Raw genomic sequence first — 26,543 nt, forward strand, 5'->3', positions numbered from 1 at the left:
AGGCAAGCAAAATTTAATGGTTCATGAGATATCAAGGCCATAGAGAACTTTGTGTTCCAGGTAGAAGTCTACTTGGATACTTAGAATGTATTATTTGGAGACCTAAGGGTGAAGGTTACAACAACTTTACTCGATGAAGATGTCATAGCTTGGTTGAGATGGAAATGTAGCTACACGAAAAGAGGTCAATGTGTGATTGACACCTTTGAAGCCTTCAAAATGGAGCTACACAACTACTTTATGCCAAGAAATATACAATGACAAGCTTATCGGATAGTAGTAGAACTCAAATACACTAGATCGTTGCAAGACTATGTTAAGACATTCTAGAAGATCATGCTTGAGGTACCCAATATACCAGATAAAGACAAACTCAATTGGTTTATTGTGTGACTACAACTGTGGGCACAGTTCAAAGTAGAAAGGAGAAATTCCAGTACTTTGAAACATGCATATGTGACGGCTGAGCGACTACTGGATACTCAACACAAGCCCTTCACTCTATCGACCAAGGTTGGGAAGAAGCTGGACCATAGAGTCAAGAAGAAGGATTGATGCAACAATAAAGGTGAGGCATCAACCCCACACCAATTTGACAGGAAACTGAATTATAAAAAGCACAAAAATAGTGACAACAAGGGAGCAGTTGTGACTTATTGGTTTTGTGACGATAGACATCGCAAGGCAATGTCCAAAGCGCCTCGCGAAGGATGACGAGCATATCAATGTTATATAGACGAAGAGTAGCAACACCAAGATCATGCAATCAAGGATAGAAGCAATGAGTTAGAAGTTACACAATTGAGAACATGTCATGTATCTTGAAGTCATTGTGAATGAAAAGTTTACTTCGGCAATGATAGACTCCAGGGCTACACATAACTTCGTCTCGTGGGTAGAGGTGAAGCAGTTAAGCATGAAGCTTAGGCCAAATCAAAGGACCATCAAGTTGGTGAACTCTGAGGCCAAGTCAATCCTTGGTGAAGCAAGAAATATGGTTATCCAAATTGTGAGTTGGGTTGGCAAAGCCAACTTCTCAGTGGTGTTCCTAGACGATTTCAAGATGATTTTGGGCATGAAGTTTCTTTGTAGCCAAAATATGATGATATTGTTGAAGTTTAACTTGTTGATGATTATAGGGTCAAACTCTACACACATGGTACAATGCTTTACTCTTATAGGCAAGTCTTTGATATTATCTATTATACAATTGAAGAACTGTATCAAGCGAGGAGAGCAAATATTTCTAGTAGCAGTGCACACAGAAGAAGGGAAGGTAGAAACAACAGTGCCATTGACCCTTGCCCCACTATTGGCAGAGTTTTAGGGATTGATGCCTTTAGAGTTACAGAATCGTCTACGCCGAGACGTGAGGTCTACCACAAGATAGAGTTGACTCCTGATGCAAAGCCTTTTTTCTATAGTCCCTTGTTGCATGGGGCCCACTAAATTGAAAGAGTTACGTAGGCAATTGAACAAGATGTTGGAAGCAGGTATCATTCATCCTTCAAAAGTACCTTTTGGTGACCTAATACTCTTTCATAAGAAACATGACGACTCCAAACAACTATGTATAGATTATCGTGTGTTAAACAAGGTCACAGTGAAGAACAAGTATTTGTTGTCATTGATAGCATACTTATTCGATCAGCTAGACAGTACCAGTGTCTTTTTAATGTTAGATCTGTAATCAGGTTAGTGACAAGTGAGGATTGCTAGCGGTGATGAGTCTAAGATGACTTACGTCACTCTTTATGGGGTCTATGATTTTCTAGTGATGCAATTCGACTTAACGATTTCTTCGGCCATATTCACGACATTGATAAAGAAGATCTTCTACTCTTACTTAGATAAGCTTATGGTAGTCTATCTTAATGACATCATGATTTATAGCAGAAGCATAGAGAAATATGTCAAGAACTTCCAAACAATGTTTCAGGTGCTGAATGAGAATAACCTCTATGTCAAGCAAGAAAAATGTCTCTTTGACCAGGAAGAGATTAACTTCATTGGCCACATCATGAGACGTTATTTGATGTGCATGGATGGGCAAAAGATAAGAGCCATCCAGAAATGAAATCTGCCAAGCAAAGTGCCAGAGTTGTGGTTATTCTTTAGCTTGTCCAATTATAATCGATGGTTCATCGAAGGTTAGTATCTCATTGTTGCTGACAAGTAAAAATTGCTAGTGGTGATGAGTCTAAGATGACTTGCGTCGCTCGCTATGGGGTTTATGATTTTCTAGTGATGCAATTCGGCTAAACAAATGCTCCAGCCATATTCACGACATTGGTGAAGAAGATCTTCTACTCTTACTTAGATAAGCTTATGGTAGTCTATCTTGATGACATCGTGATTTATAGCATAAGCATAGAAAAATATGTTGAGCACTTCCGAACAATGTTTCAGGTGCTGAATGAGAATAACCTCTATGTCAAGCAAGAGAAGTGTCTCTTTGACCAGGAAGAGATCAACTTCATTGGCCACATCGTGAGACATTATTTGATGTGCATGGATGAGCAAAAGATAAGAGCCATCCAGAAATGAAATCTGCCAAGCAAAGTGCCAGAGTTGTGGTTATTCTTTGGCTTGTCCAATTATAATCGATGGTTTATCGAATGTTAGTCCCTCATTGTTGTGCCCCTCACAGACTTATTAAAGAAGAATCGGGTATAGCTCTAGACAAGAGCCTATCAAGATGCCTTCGATGGCTTGAAGAAGGCCTTCATGAAAAAACCAGTGTTGCAACTGCCAAATCACTCTAGACCTTTTGAAGTTCATATAGATGCCTCAAAATTTGCCATCGATGGAGTTATTATGCAAGATGGTCATCTAATTGCATATGAGAGCTGAAAGCTGAAGGATGCAGAGAAGCACTACGCAGTGCATGAGCATGAGATGAAGACCATTATGCACTGCCTCAGAACAAAGTGACACTGTCTTCTAGGTGCCCAATTTATTGTCAAGATGAACAATGTGACCACAAGCAATTTTTAGATGCAAAAAAAGCTAACGCCCAAGCAAGCTCAAAGGTAAATGTTTCTAGCTAATTTTGACTTTGCTTTGGAGTATAAGGTGAAGACCAATGTTGTTGTTGACATCCTAAGTCGCAAGGCTAAACTCGCAACTGTGCAGGCGGAGCTTTTCGAAGTTCACTTAGAGGGCATATTGTTTGACCGCATCCGCGAAAGAATTCAACAGGACCCAACATCGCAACACCTCGTCTCTCTAGCACAGGCAGAAAAGACTCAACAATTTTGGCTATAAGACGACCTCCTTGTGACTAAAGGGAGATGTGTCTTCATGCCGCGGTTGGGAAGCCTCCGTCGTGAACTGCTTTAGGAGTGCAATGATACTTTATGAGCCAGTCATTCAGGTCAAGAGCGGACCTTAGCACTCTTCGAGCATAGCTGTTATTGGTTGCAAATGAGATACGATGTGGAAGGATATGTGCAAATGTGCCTCATTTGCCAACAAGACAAGGAGATTAATCAGAAGACTGTCGTTCTCCTTGAGCCTCTACCATTTTTAGAACATCCTTAGGAAAGCATTCACATGGACTTTATTGTTAGTCTCTCGATGGTAGATGGCTTCATCCTACTGGTGGTGGATCATTTCTCTAAGTACGCCACCTTTATTCAAGCTTTCAAGGAATGCCCTACAGAGAAGACTACATAGCCATTTGTTAAGCATGTTGTGAAACACTAGGGTGTACCAAAAAATATTGTGAGTGATCACAATGCTCGCTTTATGAGCAAATTCTAGCATTAAGTATTTTGGCAACTTGGCTCCGATCTACTATTTTCGATAAGTTTTCACCTACAGACCGTTGAGCAGATAGAATGCATCAATAGGATATTGAAGAAATACCTCATGCACTTTATTAGTGTCAATAAAAAAGATAGGGTAAAGCTCTTGGATATTGCCTAATTCAGTTACAATCTTTAGAAGGGTGAGTCTTCAAGCCACAACCCATTCGAGATAGCAATGAGGCAATAGTAGTTGACCCCATAAACTGTAGCCATACAAGAGAAGGAAATGTCATCCTTTGTCTATTAGTTTGTTCGAGACTGACACGATCTGACCGAGCTGGTGAAGTTATTTATGCACAAAGCGACAAAGATGATGAAAAAATTGGCAGACAAGTATCGACGTGCCACTGGGTTTTGTGTTGGGGACCAAGTGTTGGTGAAACTCTATTCAGGTTATACAGACATCTTCTATGGGTGGCAATGCGGATTGAACAAAAAGTACGAGGGACCATTCATCACCATCAAGAAAGTGGGCAATCTAGCGTATAAGCTAGATTTACTCACAGCCTTTAAGGTGCACCCGATGTTTTACATGTGCAACCTTAAACCATTCTATGTGGATGAGGGGGATTCAGAACATAGCATGCCACAATGCACTCCTATCCTGTGGAGGGTCTCGACAACACAACATGCTGAAAAATATTTTAGCAAGATCCTTCACCTTAAGGTCAATTACTTGGGTATAGCGAAGAAGTATTTGGTGCAATTAGAGGAGACAACACAACCAACATGAGAGTCAACATTCTGGATAAAGAGTCGTTGTTCGGTCGAAGTCAGAGCATACCACAAAACAGATAGCATTGAGAATGACTTATGATTTGAAAGAGGGAGTCTATTCCCCTGCGACCCAACTTTGTGCAGTTGTGTCTAGAGTCTGTCTTGCTTTGGTTGAGTCTTGGTGTAAGTGTCGAGTCACTTGTAACTTTCTTTGGGTCACTCTTGCACTTTGGTTCAGGTTGATAAATACCCTAAAAGGTTAACTTGTATAACAAAACAATAATGACCTCGAGGGCAAAACTATGAATCAATGAAAATGTGTTGAGCTTTCTTTTGTTCACCGTCGTTGTGATTGCCTTTGAGTGATTATAATTTTTCTCTCTCTATTCTCTCTCGCTTTTTTGCACTCTTATTGATTGTAGCTTACGCAATGACAAGCGAGTGATCGAAAGGCTTGCGGTGTTAAGGAAGAACCATCATGTCGTACTGGCCTATTAAAAAAAATAGGCATATGATAGGTGGTTCAAATAATTACATGGTATAACCCAAAGTCTCATTCCTCAACTGCAATGGAGATTATTTTCATATTCTTGTCTTCAAGAGTTCACTATAAGAAAAATGTTAATTAGCGACCAAAATTTGCAACAGATTTTTTCTATCGCAAATATGCGACGGATTAGCTAGAGAAAACTAGTCGTCTCCAAAATTGGAATTAGCGATGAAATTTTTTTGTCACAAAATCCATCGCTAATAAGCTATGAATTTGCGACCGAAAATTTTTGTCTCAAACTTTATCGCAACTTTGCGATGGATGAGTGGCAAGATTTTTCCATCACAAAATTCATCACAAATTAAAGATGAATTCGCGACAAAAAAATTTTGTCGCTACTTTTCGATTTAAACCGTCCCATCTAGAGCACAAAATTGTCTCTCTCTGATTACCCCCAAATCGGCTTCCCCGTTCGAACACCGACCTCCTCTTTCTTTCCCTGTCCGAACACCAACCTCTTCTTTCCTTCCCCATCTGAACGTTGGCCAACAACCAACCTCCTTATGCCGTCGTTGTGGCCTCTCACCTCACCTTCTTCTCCTCCTTCCCTATTTGTGGCCTCGCTGGAGTTGTGCCGTCGTCGACACCCCTGCCGATCGACATTTCTCTTCCCTTCTCCCCTTCCCGGTCCGCATTTGGTCGGAGCCAGATGTTGTTGTTGTCAACCATCGCCGGAGCCGCACCATCACTGACCCCCTACTGGCCGAAGGGCACCACCTTCTTCTCCTCTTTACTGTTCACAACTGAATGCTCTCTCCGCATCTACACCTCCTTCCTTCCCCATTTACCAATCGGCCGGAGCCGCGCCACCGCCGTGACCACCACCGCCTCTTCCTCTGTTTTCGTTCCCCACCTCTCACGCAGTCACCACATTCTCTTTTTCGTTCGAGCACTCACCGAAAGCGGTGCTGTGACTCGTCGCCGCCGCCTAGGTCTTTCATCGCCACCCTCATTCCTACCTTGTTCGGGTATCTATCACTGGAGGAAAATCCCTCACCGGAATTCTGCCTTCTTCAAAGGTATAACTTCATTAGACTTGCTTCATTCTTTATAATATAAATTAACATCTTATGGTGCTTACTACCCAGTTGTTTCCTGTTTTTCTTTAAAGCTTTATTAAAGCTTGTTTTTGGCAATGGGGAGTTGTTTGCACTGCAAAATGGATGGTGAAACTTTAATCAGAAGGTACTTGTTTTCATTTATTTGTATATATAAGTCTCTTTTGTTATTCTCTGCTAGATCTTCTGATCTGAAGTGAATATGATTCGGATTAGCAACTTCCATGTGCAGCAAATGCTGAAACCTATCAGTTTTGAACACTGGGCAATCGTCAATTTTTCTGCAAGATGTGATACAGATCATCTTGCTAGGGGACTTGCCAATACTGGCAGAAGCAAAGGCAATGTAAGTTTTGGGAATATCTTTCTATTACTTTCATTTTCATCTTGTCTTTAATTTTTATGTTATAGCTTGTTTCATTAATACTAACACTCTTATTATCAGAATATTTTGCCACCATTTGCTACATTCGAAGAGTATCTTGAGTTTTGGAATGCTCCACCTGCCATTAGAGTAAAAAAAATGTTTGATCAGATAAAATCAAAACTACCTGGACCTCCACAGTTCCCTCTTTGTGTTTTATCTGACAGGAAAAACTCATGTCTATGGATATTTTCTTTGATTTAGGGTCGTGGAAGAGGAAAAATCTCTCTGAATTGGGTATTGTGACCCAGTGTATGACACCTTCCCATAAAATCAATGATCAATATCTCACTAATATATTACTGAAGATCAATTTTAAGGTACTTCAGTGTTTGCAATTTTTTTGTTTTATTATCTGATTATCTCTAGCATTTTGCTAAAATGCCTTTTGAATTTTGTGTGCTTCAAAATCAGCTTGGTGGGGATTAATTCCTTGCTTGCTATCGAGAAATCACCATCTATTTCAATAATCTCTTCATCACCGACCATAATTTTTGGAATGGATGTGTCTCATGGATCACCTGGTCAGTCTGATATGCCATCAATTGTTGCGGTAATGTGCTCTCTCAGTGGTACCTAAGCTTTAATTACATCCTTTTCTTTTTGAAACTCTCATATTGTAGAAATGTATATTATATATAGATATATTTCATTATCTGTGTATGTTTTCCTCACTAATTGATGTTTATATAATGATTTTTTATTGGTTTTCACTTGTATCTTTTTATGTGTTCAACATAGCATGTTGTGAGCTCTCATGATTGCCCCTTAATTTCTCGATATCGGGCATCTATTAGGACACAATCTCCTAAAGTAGAAATGGTAGATTCTCTCTTCAAGCTTACTGTTGACAACAAAACTGATGGAGAAATTATAAGGTTGAGTCAAATATTTCATGCTTTCACGGCCAACCCATTGTTTATGACTAATAGGTGTTCAAGTTGTTAGCTTGGTTCTTTGCAGTTAATTTTTAGATATTCAATTGCTTTATAGAGGGCCAAGTGGTGTTTGGTTTAGGCCATTGAAATGATTTTTTTATGAAACGCGTGAAGTTTACCACCTTTTTAACATTTGTTCATTTGCTAAGATCTTGCCTACTTACATCTTTCTTTTGTCTAAAGTAAAACTTGGGTGGGATATATATGTTGTGTTCAATCTAATTTTTTAATCAATATAATGTTGCAAATTTTTCCCAAAGTGTGCAGCCAAACTGCTGCCAATACTTTATGTCTTGGTTATGTTGCTTGGAGGTTACTATAGTGTATTCCTGAATTCAGTTTCATTGCTTGTTTGTTTGCAAGGATTGTTGATTGACTTCTATCAGAGTGCCAAGTAAAGGAAGCCTGAGAAGATGATCATTTTTCAGTGCAGTTTTGCTACTTTTTTAATCATTAGGCAAAATGTAATCGTTAATAGTTATACTTCTAACTTCATTCCATTTCATTTTGTTGACAATCAGGGACGGTGTCAGTTAATCTCAGTTCAATGAAGTCCTGAATATTGAATTGGAACAAATAATCAAGGTTAGTTTTACGTGTTTTTTTATTGTTGTAAAAGTTGTACATGAGATTGGCCCATCTATGGCGCCAAGTTGTTTTAAGGATTATATCTCATTTTTTTTAAATTTTGTGATGGATATTATCCGTCGCTAATATTTAGTTTTGCGACAAAATGTAATCCGTCGCTAATTTTTTGCAACTTAGTGATGGATTAGCAACGGATTACATTTCATCGCAAAACTAAATCCATGCTTATTTAGCGACGGACATGATTCATAGCTAATCCATCACTAATCCATCACTAAGTTGTGATGGATAAGTTCTGTTGCTATTTAGCGACTAGGATTATGCGATAGACGCTTTTCGTTGCTAATCAGTCACTAAACACTTTAGCGACAGATTTGCGATGGATTAGCGATGAATAGCGTTCGTCGCTAATCTGCATTTTTCTTGTAGTGGTTCCACTATTTTTCAATCCATAATTGGGAAAAGTAGTAGAATTTATGGATTATTTTACCATGTTAAGGTTGTCTAATGCAAGCTATTGACATCTTTTACTACAATTTTATAGATGAATGACTTGGTAGTTCAAATAATTACAAGCTATAGCCCAAAGTCTCATTCCTCTACTAAATGGCTAATAGTCACTTGTTCTTATTTTCTTGTATTCCACTCTTTTCCAATTCATAATTAGGAGCATGCATGGAGTATGTTACCAAGTCATGAATTATCTGACTTTTTTCAGCCGATGATCATGGGCAAGCACTCCCCTTCGTTGGTAATTCCAACAAGTAAACTTCTAAGACTCTAATAATTGAAAACAATAATTTGGACATACTGATAGTGCTTAAAAGTAAAACATTAAACCATTGGAACTTTTCTCACAATCAGATATGTTATACACCCATTTTTTCTTAAAATTACTTTTAATGAAAACATATTTATAGTTCTCTTAGCAAGTGGGTCCGGGCTAAACCAACAACTCTCAAACGCACTCAAGCATTATCCATAATTAGAAAGTGGATTAGATATAGCTTTTTAAATGAACGCCAACTCTCAAATGCACTCAAGCATTGACAATAATTAAACCTTTGCAATTGTGTGTAGGGCTGGGGTTGTAGGCATATGCTAAAAAACAAACTAAATTAATATATGTGTCGATAGATGTTGATGCGATGTAGGATGTTTGGTGTTCTTCTTAGTCTATCAACACACACAATGAGCCCAAACCTTAAGTCGATGGTGAGCAGAGCTTGTAGTGGAAGAAGTGGGTGGTTATCAGCATGCATGGGTTTTTAGCGATGAAAAAATTCTCTCGCTAATTTCATCGCTACTTTTTAATTTAAACCGACCCATCTAGGTAGCGAAATTTTTCCTCTCTCCCAGTGGGAAATTTAAACCGACCCAAAAGTCGTTCGATTTAAACCGCCTTCTTCCTGGAGGGCCTCCTTGACTTCTCAAACAAAGACGACTTCGTGGCGGAGGAACGCGAGGAAGAACAAGAGTCGGAGTCGCCGGTGCTGGTTGGATTGAGGAGCTCGCCATCCCCTGTTTTGTTCCCAGAGTTTTATTTTGGATTTTGGGAGGTGGTTTTTTGGTGTAATGTGGCCTGGATTTAGAAGATCGCCTTCCTGTTTTGTTCTTGGAGATGTGGTCGGAATTTAAGATGTGGGTTTTTGTTTTATTATGGGTTGGGTTGGGCAGTCGCACTACTCTGTTTGTTGCTGGAGATTTGGACGGACTTTGAGAGGTGGGTTTTTGGTGCAATGTTTGTGAGAGTTGATACTTCATGTTGAATCCTACGGTTTTGTGTGAAAGAGTGTTGTGATAACGAGCTTTGAGAAAGAACACTCCCCTGTTTTGACGTCGCCAGAGTAAGAGGTGGGGTTTCGGTTTTCAGCAAGATTCTCGTCAGAAAATGAAGTGGGGTTCTTTGTTTTGATGGTTCTTGGGATGGGTTTTTGTTACTTTTTTCTTCTATGTTGGAGGTCTAAGACCTTGTGCAACGCCTGTGGGGTGTGGTACAAGTTCGGCCTATTGCTGCTTGAATACCGCCCTGCAGGGAGCAATTTTTTTTTATTGTTTTTTTAAATTTAGCAATAAATATTATCCGTTGCTAATCCGTCACTATTTTAGCGACGGATAATGTCCATCGCGAAACCAAAACTGTGCTTATTTAGTAATGAACTCGCAATGGATCATGTACGTCGCAAATCCGTCGCAAATTAGCGACAGATAAGTTCTGTTGCTAATTAGCAACCAAAAATTTGTGATGGATGCTATCCATCGCTAAACAGTTTAGTGATGGATTAACGATGGATTAGTGATGGATATCATCCGTCTCTAATTTACGGTTTTCTTGTAGTGTTGGAGCCGAACTTGAGCGGGCTAGTGTAAAACCATTTTATTTTATTTATACATAGAATATATATTTTTGTATAATTTTTTCTATATGAAATATATATATATTTTATATTTTTGTAAGTAGAATATATATATATATATATATATATATATATATATATATATATATATATATAGAGAGAGAGAGAGAGAGAGAGAGTTCATTTTGGTCTTGTACTAAGTGCCCGTTGATTAAAGGGCTCTTTACCAATTACTAGTTGCGAACACCTTAGTCAGTACACGACGGAGGGAAGAAATGGAAAATAAAAAGGAGACAACTATAGTGATAATCATGCTGTTGTTTTATGTATGATGAAAGATGGATGATGTTGATGATTCTACATCTCTTTTTGAAATGGTCTAAGATGTGTCTCCATTGCAAAGAAGAGAATAAGTCGATATTGAATTGGAGACGTGTCCTCCACACATTAGTGATCTGTCATGGAGATTGCTCAACCGCAATAAAACAAATAAAAGTGAAGAGAACAAATAATAAGGAAAACTACTTTGAATGCCTCGTAGAGAGAAAGTTAAGATATCACAATAACAAGCAGGTTGACTAGACAAAACAACCTGCACTGAACTTGGACAATGGGCCAAAGATACTCTCATCCCATGGGTCTCGGATTTGATCATTTTGATGTCAAATGACAAACTACAACATCCCTAGCCACAAAGGCAGGAGCCCAAGATGAATCATGATCCACAATTGTGGTTTTGTGTGAAAGGTTTTAATTCCCTTTTTGATAAATATGGACTTAGATGTCATATGCCAAAATTTAGTGCCTTTAGCTTATTTTAGAGTTATTCTACATTTGGTCTTTAAAATTGCATCTTCAAGTTCTTTGTCTAAATATCAATTAAACTAGTTGATCTTACCTTTTAAAGAAAAAAAAATCAGTTTATTCCGATGTTTGAGTAAAAAATTATAATAAAAAAGGTAACTTATTCAATAAAAATCTATTTTTCAAGTAGTGGTTACTTTGAGTGCATTTTTCGCAATAAAAATCAATCATATTTGATCTTACACTTAAAAAATGAATTAAAGTAGAGGATGTTAGCTTTTCAACGCATAATTATATCTCAATTAAATATACTGATAGAAAGATATGGCCAAAAGAAGTTAGCATATCGAGTTTATTCAAAGATTGACGTTAACCAGTCTTGAATTGCAATTATCAGTACATAAATTATCGTTAGTAGCGCTTGAGTATCGTTAACCGTGTCATTAGCACCATGTGTTGTTAGCAGTTTATTTGATCAAAAAATGCACATTAGTTGGAGATAATCTTTCCGAACCTTCAATCCTCGTGTAGAAAGCATTCAATAAATCTCGACCTCATTGTGGAACCCTTAGAAACCTATCTATCTATCTAATCACTCTAGTTTTTTAGCTCTTAAGTTTAAAAACCTCCAGCCGCATAGAAAGTCTATCCAACTATCAACAAATCAGACCTGGCAACATCATTCATGAATAAAACTGGTTTTTGATTTTAAAACAAAATTTGATTTTGACATGAGGTTAATTTTCTGTCTGTACCTGATAGAGTTGACGAATTGTTAGAGGTTAAATTGGATCACGTAACTTAGCAGATCCAAATAATGGTTAGCCTTTTCATATGTTAATGGTTGGAAATTGACAAAAAGCCAACAATTTTTTTTTTGAAAGGCCTGCAAGGGTTAGGCAGACCCAGTTATACAACTACACCATTGGGTTTTGAACCTGCAGTGTCCCAACACAAAGTAACGTGCACTAGATAAAATAACGTTTGATTATTCACTTAAAAACTATATGCATACCAAAGAAGAGTCGGCCTTTGTTTGTTCAAAAGCTTTTGACTCCCTCTACGAAATGTGGTTAGGCCACTAGGGCTGGATAAATGAAACAAGGCTTGTGACTCTGCTCGGTTTTTGTGTTCAGCTTCAAAAACTTTCAGTTGAATATTTTAATCAATTGAGACTGATATGATTGATTCTACTGGATCTGGATCTGAGTTATTGTTGGGAAGAATAATTTTTGCTTTCGGTTGAAGTTTGAATTGGGGTTCAACATATTATTAGTTTTTTCTATAAAGAAGTGTGACACGTCATTTTGTGAATTTGTTTTTGTTAAAAAAAATTAAAAAGAATGATCTGCATCTGACTCAAAACGCACTCAAGCATAGGCAATAATTAAACCTTTGCTATTGTGTCTAAGGTTGGTAAACGTGCAAGTCATGTTTGTGTTCAGCCTATCCAAGCTCAAACTTGACTTATCCTTGAATGAGATGAGCTGAACATGAACTGGCTATCGTAAAACCATTTCATTTTGTTTGTACATAATATATATATATATAGATATATATTTTGTATAATTTTTTCTACATGAAATATATAAGAGAGAGGGAGAGAAATATTGAGTTCATTTTGGCCTTGTACTGAGCGCCTTTTGATTAAAGCTCTTTGCCAATGACTGATAACACGAGATGACCAACTGCATGTCAATAGCTTTCTGCTTTAGGCAACAAAATGATTTCTGAAGGACCAAACACTTTGAGCATATTCTATACATTGAATGATTAAAAACACGAAATCATATCTCGCATTATTTAGAAAATATCATGACATTGTTTAGAAAAATTTCAAAAGCACACCTAACTTTTGACCTATTTACAAAACTTGTGAATACATGCCTGAGTTAAAAATTAATTCTCAAAGACACGCCTCTCTAACATAACTGGCTTTTACCAAGTTTAAACCACGGTTTTGCATGATAAAATTACTCTACTATCTTTTTTTAATTCCAGTAAGGTGAACTCTCCCCCTTGAATAGTCTTATGGAGAAAATTCGGTTTTAATTCATGATCGACAATTGTGCTTTTGTGTGAAAGGTTTTAATTCTCTTTCTGATAAATATGGACTTAGATCTTGTTAAATATGGTCCAGTCATATTGAGATCCGAAGACAGAGGTGTTTGATCTGACCGTTAACTAGCATGAGGCATCCGGCATCTAAAAAGTAAAAAGACAAACTTCTAGGGCATCCTCTCTGGCTCTCTCCTCCATTATAAAACCCAGACGGTGAGCGGAAACTCAATACATAGTTCTCACCCTTTTCCTCTTATTGCGGCAGAGCATTAGTTCTCACTAATTGATACCAAGCAATGGAGGCAGAAAGCAGTGGAAGAGGAGAAGGGTCATCCTCATCAAGGGAAGACGGATGGGAGTTTGATGTATTCATAAGTTTTAGAGGAGAAGACACCCGCAAGGGTTTCACTGGCCATCTCCATAAAGCCTTAGTAGACAAGGGTATTCGTGCCTTCATAGACAATGAGGACTTGAAGAAGGGAGAGAGTCTGGATGGGCTGTTTGGGTACATCCAGAGATCCAGGCTCTTTGTGACCATCTTCTCCGAGCACTATGCCGATTCGATATGGTGCTTGAGGGAGATCGCCGAGATCGTGAAGTGCGGAAGGCTGATCATTCCCGTCTTCTTTGATGTAGAACCAACCCATGTTCGTAATCAGAAAGGGCCTTTTGGATCAGGATTCTTAAAGCGTTGTCGACAGCTGGATAATCAGGAAGTGCGAAAGGAGATCAATGGATGGATCAAAGCGTTGTCGACAGCTGGGGAAATTTCCGGGTACAATCTCAAGACAGACACAAATGGGTGAGTAACCTCTCTCTCAATTTTCCCTATCAATTTTTTTTTTTTTGCATTACAGTTTCCTCCATTTTCATCTTCCTCCCACTCACCACCATTTTGACGTCTCTCTCTCTCTCGTCTCTCTCTTGGCCCTCTCTCTCTCTCTCTCGCTCTCTGGACGATCCACCTCCTCCAGCGTCACCATCCCCAAAACCTCGATCAATAATCCACTCAAAAAACGCTCAGCAAAAACACCCCTCAGAGATCAGAAAAGAAACCCTCTTTCTCTCTCTCTTTGCGGCACCGTGGCCATTGCCTCCCCCATTAGGGTTCTGTTATACCTCATCCTTGAACCGTGACCATTGTATCACCATTGGGGTTTTATTGTTGCGCCTAATCCCTGCACAGTGGCTATTGCCTCCATCTCTCTCTCTCTCTGATTCCCGACCAACCCCCCCCCCCCCCCCCCCCCCCCCCCCTACTTTTTTTTTTTGCCAACTCTTTCTCTGATTCCTGACCCATCCCAATCCGGCGACCATCGCCCTGCAACCATTCGTCTTCCTCACTATCAGCCTCAGGCCCCCGTCCCTTTCTCTCTGTCCTCTCTCTCTCTGATTCCCCACCCCATCTCCCTCCGACGACCATCGCCCGACCACGTTCACTCTCCGGTGACCATTACCCGACCCTGTTCCCTCTCCGGCGACTATTGCCCGACCCCGTTCCCCCTCCGGCCCACCTCAACGGGCAGCCGACCTTTTGCCTCAGGCTACACCACGTTCTCCCCCTGCGATCTCCCTCGCCCCATTCTGCCTCGGTTCCCCAGACCCCCTGCAACTGTGGACCCCCTGCGACCCCCCTTCAGCCTGGTTTTCGGTCTGGTCACCTCTCTGCTCACTCGACTCGACGGAACCTCTGGTGACCCCACTTGCAGCCTGGTTTCCGGTCCCATTGCAGCCTGGATTCCAGTTTTCTCCCTTCTCCGGTGCCGAAGGGAAGGCCACTGCTGACATTCTGAGCCCAGGCGCAGCTGCCGTTTGCCTCCGGTGGTTTTCCGGTTTCGTCGGGTGTGGGTTTTCTCCCTCCTCTGCTATCTGTCATCTTCCTCAAGGAATTTGGGCTTCTTAATCGGAAGAACTTTGTGCTAAGGAGGTATGATCTCTCTCTCTCTCTCTCTCTCTCACTCCTTCTTCCCGGCTCCCTACCTTAGCCAAGGCAGGGCGGGTTTTTGTCCGGTGGTGGCTGGCCGGTGGCATGTGTTCGACGAAACCAGAGCTTATGTTAGATTGAAGAAGGGGAAGGCCCGCATCAGATGGCTTGCCATCGGTCGACTTCTCCTGTTTTCCTCACCCTATTTTCTCTGCCGGCATGCGCCAACAGACGACCCATTTCTGGGGCCTCGCTCCATATTGTTCGTTGGATTCAAACCAGCGAGCCTTTAATTTCATCAAGCTTGCCATCAATGATTGGGGGGCTGCCTTTGCTTTCTGCCGGTGGGGTATCGACGCTGTCCTCTCTTTCAGGCTTAATTATAGGTTTTTCTCTTTGCTTTCGGCGTCGTTGTGCTCCTGCCTTGCATTGGGCTCGCTTCTAATCTCGGATGTTGAGCATTTCTTACGTGGGGTAAGGTTGGAGCCTCTCGCCACGTGCTTTGCTCAGGCAATGTTGGTTTCGCCATTCTTCTTCCGTGTGCCATCGAATCGGGCGACAGATAAGTCATGGCAGCAAGTTCCCTCTTCCTGACAGCGCTCTTTTCATGCCCTTCGCTCTAGATCTCAGTTAAGCCTTGCCAGGCCAGGGGATTGGTGGTGTGCTTCTTGTTTCTCCCTGAATTTCCATAAGCGTCGTCACTGCCACAAGTGTGATTCCTCCTTTTCCTCTCTGCGTCACCCAGTCTGGATTCGACATTCTCTCCTCCGTTCTCGGTGAGGTCGTCTCTTCCATCCCAAGTCCCTACTGGGTTGGGGCGTTATCATGCTCGCCGGAGTAACCTTCGGCCAATCAGTCATCTTTTCTTCTCACCGTAGGTGCAAATCAACGATCTTCAGCAGCCGACATATTCCTTCCTTGTAGTCAAGATTGGGTCTATTTGGGTCCCTCTCCGACCGCCCATTGCTAAGGTTTCTCAGTCCTCGTCTTCGGCTTCCCTTGCCTCTTCTCCGGTGAAGGATATTCTCATTTTGGCCCGACTCCTCGAGGAACGTGTATCCAAGCCGTCAGCTGTCTCATGTGGATTTGTTTTTTCTAGCGCTCTTTCTCAAGTTTCATTGGCGGCTCCTTCAGCCCTCCCCAGGACGTCGGTCATTCTGCATGGAGAAGGCCCCATGCAGTCTGTTCCTTTCAATGATTTCTCTTCTCGGGACCTGGTGCTTTTATCTGCTTCTGGATGGGGACCTCAACCTGCCTATCCTTGCGCACCTTCCCAAGTCTCGTTCATGTCGCCTTCAGGTTTGCTTGCTCGAGGTGAGCTTGACGTGCTTCTGCCTTTTCCTTCGCAGCTCGTGCTGCCAGGTTTGACCTCGCAGTCCCATACCATGGCCTGCTCCCATTTCCATCCTCCAGTTCAGTCAATCATTTCTTCGCTTCTTGGGGAACCGGTGTTTGCTTCGACCTTCTCTCTTTCCAGCTATTGCTCGGTGGCACATGTGGACAGTCTTGCTCATGGCGGTCTTAGTTCAACATCTTCCTTCATTCTCTTTTTATTCTGGAGTTTTGCTTATCTTGTTATCCATATTATGGCGATTCATGTTGTCTCCAACCAGGCATGCAACCACATGGTGGTTAGCTTCTCGGTTCCTCATCCTCGCCCCTTTTACCATCGTGCCTCAGAGGTTATCTCATCTTCTCCACGTCCGGTTTCTTCACCTATCATTTCCCTCGACAACAGTCTGTCGGGGGGGAGGGTGTGTCGACTAACTTGCCTTCCTCTCAGCTCCTTCTGGGTATTGAGATCGGCGATGCTGCTCGACTGCTGGATCTCTCTCTCTCTCTCTGTATCTCAACTGCTTGCTCTATCAGCTATCATGGATTCGACTATTTCGGGTCTCCACTCTGTTTCTGGGGATATCCTTTGCCCCCCATGCCGGCGTCGTTCGGTTCTTCGCAGGTTGACTCTCCTGTCGGGAATGTTCAGCGTTCCCCCACTGGTAACCAGGAGGGTTGTCTTTCCTGCCTCAGTTGGTTGGTCTCCTCGTAGATCGCCCAGGTGGCGACAACCATGGGTCTTTTCAGATTTTGTCTCATGAAGCTCGTTTGTTGGAATATTAGGGGCCTCAATTATACCTCCAAGCACCTGTTTTTGGTGAGTTGGATTAGACAGGCTAATCCAGACTTGTTTGCCATCTGTGAAACTAAAATGGAGGATATCCCGCTTGTGATCGCTTCTTCCATTTGGCGGGAGCAAATTTTTTCTTTAAGCCCGCAGTCAACCATGTTGGTGGTATTCTCTTCTTCGGTAAGAAGTCTTTAAATTTATCGCAGGTGGACGTGGGTATCTACTCTTTGTCTGTTGCCTTCAGCTTATAGTCAGTTGGTCGAAGAGCAGTAGTGTTCGTGGTTTATGGACCTAATCTCGCTGCGAGGAGGCCAGCGTTTTGGGGAGACCTTGATAGGGTGATTAGTTCTAATGATCAGTGCCACCTAATTATGGGCAATTTCAATTGTTTGCTTTCTCCTCATGATTCCAATTCTATCGTCCTTCCTAATCCCTTCATTTGAGGCTTCCAAGACTTTATTCATCAGCATCTATTGTACCCTCTTCCTCTTACCGGCGAGCGCTTCTCTTGGTCAAATAGGCGATATCGCCCGTGCTGTCGTGTTCTCGACAGGGTATTTGTCACCCCTTCTTTGTTGGACCTCATCCCTGATGTTAAATGTGTCTTGCTGGCGCCCTCTATCTCTGATCATGGTCAGCTCATCACTATTTGGGGGGATGGCTTCTCCTTTAACAGGCATTTTGTTTTTGAGCAATGGTGGCTACAAGAGCCGGATTTCAATTTGGTTATTTCTGCCTCTTGGTCTAAACCTTCTGTCGAGCATTGGGCTGCTCTATGGCTTATCAACAAGCTCTCGCGTCTTGCTAAGGATATCAGGGCCTGGATCCATAATTGCAACATTGTGAAATTTCAACATTTGGATGCCTCAGAGCATGAGCTTTCTGAATTGTACTAGTCTATGTCTTCCCCAGTCGGGTTTTCAGAACCTCAACTTTTGAGTTTCCAGGCCAGGTCCATTGAACTATCTATGCTTTTGAATAACTGGAGACTCAGGGATGAAATCCGTTGGAAGCAGCGATTCAGGCTGAATTGACTTAAAGCCGGTGATAGCAATACTAAATTTTTTCACTCCTATGCGTCGCATCGTCATCGGAGGAAGGTTATCCCTTCCATCTCCATTGGGGGTGTCTCTTTCTCTGATCAACTTGTCAACCTGGCCGTCACGTGCTATTTCAAGTCCATTTATGCCTCTTCGGTGGTCGTAGAGGGGAAAATTGAGTCTGTCATGCTACGGATGATCTTTCATGACTAAGCCTGTGCTTTACAAAGTAGATTCTCGGATGTTGAGATCTTTCGTGCTATCAAGGATCTGTCTAGTTGGAAAGCGCCCCGACTTTGATGGGTTCCATGTTGACTTCTTCAGGATTTTTTGGGATTCCGTCAAACCGGACGTGGTTGGCCTCTTTGATGAGTTTTATCGCAATTTCAGGCTGCCCTACCCTTTTCATTTAGCCATTATTTCGCTTATTCCTAAAGATGTCGACGCTTCGGATATCTCTCGGTTTCGCCCGATCTCGGCGATGAGTGCTCTTTACCGTATGATTGCAAAGGTTTTGGCAAATAGGCTGAAATCGGTGGCTCAACAGATCTCCTCGGACTCTCAGTTCGCCTTCATCCATAATAAGAGGGTGCATCATTCTTTTATCATGGCAACCGAGGTTGTGCACTCTTTGCATCTTTGCAGTCAACCTTCTTTCGTTCTTAAATTAGATTTTCATAAGGCCTTCGATTCAGTGCAATGACCCTTCTTATTTCAAATGTTATCGAACTTCGGGTTTGGTTGTCGGTTCTTTGGCTGGGTTAGGGAATTAGTCTCGAATGCACATGCTATGCTGAATATCAACGGCACTTTCGGGGAACAGTTCAAGCTGGAGCGGGGTCTGCATCAAGGTTGTTTTCTTTCACCTTTATTGTTCAATGCGGTCGCTGAGGGTCTTAATGTGCTGCTTAAGCGGGCCGCTGCCTGCAGTTTCATTCAAGGTTTTAAAACCCGTGACTCGGAACTCGACTCGTTCTTTATTGACTCGTGACTCGGCGGGTCAACTCGGTGACTCGGACTGGGTTTTGTTAACTTTTGATTTTAAAACAAAGACAATATATAAATTGTCATTTAAACATATAAAGGTTTGTAGAATGACTTAATTACTAGTTTAATTGATTAATAAGTAAAATAACATCAAGTAAAACTGCTCTTAATTCAAATCTCACATTTACTAAAGAAACTACACAAGCAGGAGCAAGTCTTTCAAGACAATATATAAAGAATGACTTAATTACTATCTTCAAGAACTTTAATAGCCATGCTCGATCATGGTTTACATCCTGAATATATGGACATAGCTGTTGTGTTGCAGGGCCTCAGAAAATCCTTGCAAAATTTTGGGAACATTGAACTTTATCTTGATATTTGTAAGTGTGTTTCTGATGTAGAGTTGATTGGACCATGCCTTATATATCTGCACATAAATGCATATAAGCTTTGGATAATGAGAATGCTGTGATGTATATATATTATAATGATAAATGTGGGCATTTTATGCTGTTGGTTTTGAACAGGCTGACTGTCAACTATTGTGTAGGTCTCAGAGATGGTTGCATGAGGGATCAGTTATGTTAGCTGGATTAGTGGATTCACTCTATGCTCATTGAGGGGAGTGGATTCACTCTATGCTCATTGAGGGGTACTGGGTTTGATTCCTTACCTGGAGCTACCAAAAGGAATGAATGATGGACATGTGAAATTTGATTGACTTTTACTAATTTTGTGATTTTATATTAAGTTGGTAAGCCTATTGTTATTATGCTATTTGTTCTTTGAAAAATGAACACTTACATATGAAAAAAATGCCCATAGCCTTTGAAAAATGAAAAAAGAAAAAAGTGCCCAAAACTCGCCCGAGTCAGGCCGAGTTTTCGCAAAACGAGTTTAGCTTGCCGAGTTGACTCGTTGGAGGGCCGAGCCGAGCCGAGTCAGCCGAGTCACCGAGTTGACTCGGCGAGTTTTAAAACCATGGTTTCATTGATCCTTTACTGGTTCAGAACTTCAATTTTCATGCTCTAATTTATGCTGATGATATGATCATTTTCGGCCGCGCTAGTGTCCAACAGATGCTTCAGTTCAAGCTTATTCTTCTTCTTTTTCTCTCTTTTCGTCCTTTCTCTCAATGAGCAAAAGTGTTCCCTTTCTATGTTCCACGTCCAACCCTTTATGTTAGCTGCTGGGATGAAGATTTTTAATTGTGTTGCATCTGAGCTGCCTATGTTGTACTTGAGTTTGTCGTTACAAGTTAAGCACCTTTCCTCTGTGGCCTGGGTTCCGACGCTTCTTAAAGTTAAGCACAAATTACTCTCGTGGCAAGCTTCTTTATCTCTCGTTTGCTGGTCGCCTAACTAAAGTGAAGCACGTTCTCTCGACCATTCCGGAATTCTTCATGTCCATGTTTCTGATGCCTGTGGGTGTAGAGAAGCAGTTGGCGCGTCTACTGGCAGGCTTCCTTTGGTCTGGGTATCATCTCAAGGGTAAGCGCCACCTGGTTGGCTGGCGTTCGGTGGTTTTGCCGCGTTCTATGGTCGGTTTAGGTGTTCCTGTGCCCAGACTCAGGAGTATTGCCCTAGTCTCTATGCTCATCAGTCGAAGAATCCTTGCGCTAGTTTTCTTCTCTCTAAGTATGGGCCTCCTTCTCTTCTTCCAGTTTTCCTTCGTTCGAGGCCTGAAGCATTTTCTCATCTGCGACAGTCATGGTTGTCGGCTTTAGCTATCTTCAACGACTATTTTGATAATCCAATCGATATTGGTAACTGGGCGCATTGGGCTATTGCTCCTACCGGAAAGTTCCTGACCAGCAAAGTTTATAGATCGTTGCTTCCCCTGGGGGCGCCTTGGATGCCCGAATCTGCTATATGGGCGAAGGGCCCTTCTCCCCGATCTCAGCTCCTGGCTTGGTTAATCTTGCACGATAAGGTCCAAACTCACTCTACCTTAAAGAGGTGGGGCTTCCAGTTGCCGAGCTAATGTGTACTTTATCATACTGCTGAAGAATCTTCTTTCCACCTCTTCTGATCTTGCCCTACTTTTGTGGAGATCTTTCGTAGGACTTGGAAGCAACCAGAGGTCCTGGTTATGGAGGAGTCCTTTGCGCTCGATCTCATCTTGGATCTGGTCTGCTTTTGGCGCAGTATGCGGTGGCTGTTAATCTGGAGGTCGTGGTTGTTTACCACTTAGTGGTTCGTTTGGATGGCGTGCAACGATGCCATTTTTCGAGAATCTTCGGTTCACATTAATCTTCTTGCGCACAAAATCCTAGTTGATGTTTACGCGATTCTGTGTATTCATCTTCCTGATCTTACTTTTCCTGTTGGTGTTGCTCTGCTCCCCCCAGACATTTTTGGTTTTGCGGCTCCTGCGTGAGCCGCTTGTTTTTTGTTTGTTTTGCTCTTGCTTATTTCTGTTTGTTTTGCTCTGCTTTTGTTCTCTTTGGGTTCAACTCTGTTGACCCTTTTTATGGCTATGTTGAAATCTTGTTTTGGCTCTCTCTCTCTCTCTCAATGCCTTGCTGGTCAACGAGCCTGCCACGTCGAGCCCTCTTCAGGTTAGGCTGGTTTTTGCTATTCCAAGATCAATCTTCAGCTTCTGACAAGCTGAGCCTAGATGGCCTTGTTAACAAAAAATATTATTTCCACATTTTTCTTGAGAAAAATATTATTCTCCATATGAATACATTGGAGATGGAACACCCACCGACTTTCTTGCCAGCCGCATAAACCAACCTAGTGGGCTACCAAAATATAATAATAATAATGGGTACGGACTCCGTTCTAAACGAAATATGCTAAAAATTTTTAGTTTTATTTGTAAATTTTTTAGTCCTTGATCTTATAGGGATTAGGTCTTGAAGTGTTAAATTCTTACAAATGGGTGGTTTTTATAACATTCAAAATCTTTGTAAATTTTCGAGACCAGTATTTCATTTAGCACGAATCCATTTCTCTCTCTCTCTCTCTCTCTCTATATATATATATATATATATATATATATAGGGTAGCACAATGGTTGATTTATGGCTGGGAAGAAAGTGGGTGTTCTATCCCTAATGTTTTCATATGGTGAATAGTATTTTTCTCAAGAAAAATATGGAATATTATGCATACATGATGCGAGTGGTTTTGACTATGAATATATATACTTCAAGTTTGAATCTAATGATGCGAGTGGTTTTGACTCAATCTAACATCTTAGATGTATTCAATCTGATCTATTTAGCATATATCGACTCTTAGATCATGTGTTTTTTGGCAAAAAAATATGTTTTTATTAGTCAAGAAAAATCAATATATCCATAGCCACTGATTTTTAGAGATAAAAAAGTTTATGTTTCATGAAATCCGTCTTTTGGACAAAACCTCAAGAATACATTGATCAAAACTGGGGTGTTCACAAAATCACATCCATATAGCTAGATTCAAGGCAAAAGAACAAAAAACCAATGAAAATCTCCCTAAGATCTATATAAAGTGTGGACCACCATAGAAGCTGTCAAATTTATATATTAGGTGGTAACTTCCTACCACCTATGTCACATGGGTGCGGGTGCGGGTGCGACGCAATTTTAAAATTTTTGGACACGGGGACTCGGCTATATATATATTTATTATTTTTTAAAAAAGTGCACAGACACAACACAGTCTGTGTCTGTGACTCTTTTTATTTATTTTTTTTAAATAAAAAATATTAAAAAAATCATTTTTAAGGACAAATGGACATTTTTGGACTCGGTCAAAGTTGACTGAGTCCAAAATGTGGACGGACTCGGCCTCGACTCGTTGACCGAGTCCGACTCGGCGTTGACCGAGTCCAGGCCGAGTCCGAAGCCGCACCCGTGTCGGGGCGTGTCGACTCGGGTGCAGCACCTCCCTAGCCGAGTCCGTGTGACATAGCCTATCCTCAGCTTTTGAAGGGTTTTTTTTTTCTTCATGTTTTCCTTAAATGTGTATATACATGTGTTTTACTTGCTGATTTTATCGGAATTGTCTTTTGGATCATCCAATTCCGCTAAGCATGTATATAATGTTTAAAAATAAACAATCTAAGATTTTCATAAGTATTCAATGCTTAAAAACTCATATTTTTAATGAAAAATAATATCCAAATATCGACTCCTAGCAAATCAACCATGTTGATCACATATGCCTGGCCAGGTTTGTAAAAAACAACATGAAAAATCTTTTGGGTACCTGTAGGCTGGTGGCAGGCTAAAACAGTTGTAGCCAGCTACCACTTTTGTTATATAATATACTCGATTGTAGGTACAATCTAGTTGGAATATCAGACTGTGAATTGTTTTGACTCAATCTAACCAAGTAGATGTGTTCAGCATGCTCACATTAGAGGCGCATCCCTCGGATAAAAAAAAATATTTTTTTTTTAGTCAGTAAAAACTGGTGCATTTACAATGGTTGATTTTTTCATCTACTGGAGAAACCTATACACATTGCATTTCAGAGATTCAAAAGTCAGTTCTCACTAAAAACATGTAGATCACATCATAGGGTCACTTGGACCCAAAAATAAAAAAAAGTTGGTAAGTCGTCTGTACATACAAATGCCTGTAACAACTATATATATATATATAAAAAGAGAGAGAGAGAGAGAGAGAGAGAGAGAGAGAGAGAGAGAGAGAGAGAGAGAGAGAGAGAGAGGAGAGTAATAATGGATGGGCAAACGTGGAACAAAATATGAGAAGCATGGTTGTGTACCACACAAAAAAGGGGACATTTACCGGTGGTCTTTCACCAAATTAAAAGACTTGGCTAGGAAAAAAGGTCTTTAGCGATGGTTCTGACCGCCTCTAATTACCTGTATTGCACGAAAAAATAGTGACACTGAGCGGTGCCCTTGCGCCTGACATAACAGTGGATGAAATGTTGTCCACTATTACCACACACACACACACACATATATATATATATGGGGTTACTAGAATATGAGAACTATTGGGTGAACCGAGATTTTCATGGGCTTTTTATTCTTTTTAGTAAAATCTAACCACACGGATGTGATCCACATGCTTGGATTTATAGTGGCCAGCTCTTGACTCATCCAATTATGATGCAAAAGCATAATCTTTTAAGGCATAAAAATCAATGGCGGGTAACCAAAACTTATCTTTTTTGAAAAAATATACGATCCAACAGTTTATTCCTAGCAATATCATCATCTGGAACACATCTGCATGGTGAGATTTGCAAAACAAGTGTTGGCAATGCTTAGTTCTCACAACATATATATAGGAAAGGAGGACTGTCTAGCCAATGGAAGGTCCAAAATCTATAACTGATGATAATCGATGGCGTTCCTTCTCTAACAATCAAGTTTTTCATCAATCAGACTTTACATATTGAATTTTTATCATTCACTTAGTGAGTGACATGTTTTGGATTGTGAATTTTCAATGTTTAGATGTGTTTTTTAAAGTGCTAAAAATCAACAGCTCACAATACACTGTAATGTTTTAAATGCATTGTGAGCCATGGATTTTTCACATTTTGAAAAACATGTTTCTATGTAGTAAAGTCTTTGTGTAAAGCACATTTCATGTTAAATAAATAATAAAGAACTAATATATAAGGTCCGATCTATTAAATGCTCAAGCATTGGAGAAGGGGAGCCATCTCGATCATCATTGCTTGTAGATTTTGGAGTTTCTTTTCTTTTGGGTGGACGGTCCCCCTTCCCTATATATATCTAGGGCCATCAGAATGTGAGAATAAGAGTGAACCAATATTTTCACGTTGCTTTTGTTATCTTTTTTTTTTGTTGAAACCGACCACACTGATGTAATCAACACACTCGGTTTTAAAATGATAGTTTCTTATATCATCGTATTACTATGAATAAGCAAGATTTTTATGTCTTGAAAATCAACGACTCAAATTTTTAATAAATATTTACTTGTGCAAAATCCAGCTTTTTCAACGACAAAACATGATCTGATAGCCAACACCTAGCAAAGAGAGTTGCTGAACATATTCACAAGGTTGGATTTATAGAAAAAGGTTGAAAATACTAGTTGATATTGTGATTCTCATATTTTCACATCATATATATATATATACATATATATATACATATATATATATATACATATATATATATACATACATATATATACATATGTGTGTGAGGTTGTTTTAACCAAATTCAGGCCCATGGATGTGTTTGCCATGGTCAAAATAATAATGATTGACTCTTGGATCATGTCTATTCACTCCACAAATATGATTTTATGAGTGTTGGAAATTTGTTAGACTAAGCAATTGATTTTTCAGCTATATATAGAATTGCTAGAATATGAAAAGTACCATTTGAACTGCGCATTTCTAGCACTTTTTTTGTAAATAGAACCATGCAGATGTAATCCACTGTTGGATTGTGTATTTGCAATGAAAAATGATGATTTTTGGATGCTTGAATATTTATAAAAATTCTGAGCCATTAATTTTCAAGCCTCCTCTCAAAAAAACACACACCGTATATATTTATTTCATACCATGATAATATAAGGTCGTACACACTCTTGATTGTATGAATCTATCCCTCTGATGTTAAATCTAATTATATAGATATGCTTATGTTGGTTATTTACTATGTTAGAATGTTTTATCATGTTTAATTCATAGTAAGATTTTGTTTTTGAGATGCCTACATGAAAACAATACAGTATATGCAAAATATGATCCAAAAGTTAGATTTTTGCTTTTGGAGCGTAGTATTACATAAATCAAGTTAATACCAACAAATGTTACATCTAATTATAAGGTCGTACACACTCTTTTGTATGGATCTAGCCCTCAGATGTTACATCTAATTATATAGATGTGCTAATGTTGGTTATTTACTATGTTAGAAAGTTCACAGTAAGACTTTATTTTTGAGATGCCCACAAATTGACATAGAACACCATATTTGTGGCAACTTCAATACATGAAAATAATATATAAAATATGTGAAAGATGATCCAAAAGTTAGATTTTGCTTGAATCTTAGGATTGTTTATTTTGCTTGAATCTTAGGATCATATAAATCAAAGTGCATACCAACATTAGTTATGATGGTACAATATCACAATAGGTTCACTGCAAGTGTGCCTACCACAACCTATTGCAAACAAATAGGGGTCCCCTGATT

The 26,543-nt window shown here is 40.2% G+C and overlaps 1 protein-coding gene across 2 annotated transcripts in view; it reads left to right on the forward strand.

Annotated features, from left to right (window-relative positions):
• Positions 1-13,494: 13,494 nt before the first annotated feature.
• The window catches only part of LOC149815623 (disease resistance protein Roq1-like), a 95,639-nt gene continuing 82,590 nt past the window's right edge, over positions 13,495-26,543 (forward strand). The window contains exon 1 of one of the 2 annotated variants that reach the window (XM_089990089.1): positions 13,495-14,111. In XM_089990089.1, the coding sequence (XP_089846215.1) occupies positions 13,606-14,111 (506 nt within the window). In that variant the 5' untranslated portion in view covers positions 13,495-13,605. The remainder of the gene's footprint in view (positions 14,112-26,543) is intronic. The other variant, XM_089990090.1, reaches the window with a different exon arrangement.

Source organism: Nuphar pumila, chromosome 15 (assembly GCF_984573655.1).
Source record: "Nuphar pumila chromosome 15, dmNupPumi1.hap1.1, whole genome shotgun sequence".
NCBI classification, from domain to species: domain Eukaryota; kingdom Viridiplantae; phylum Streptophyta; class Magnoliopsida; order Nymphaeales; family Nymphaeaceae; genus Nuphar; species Nuphar pumila.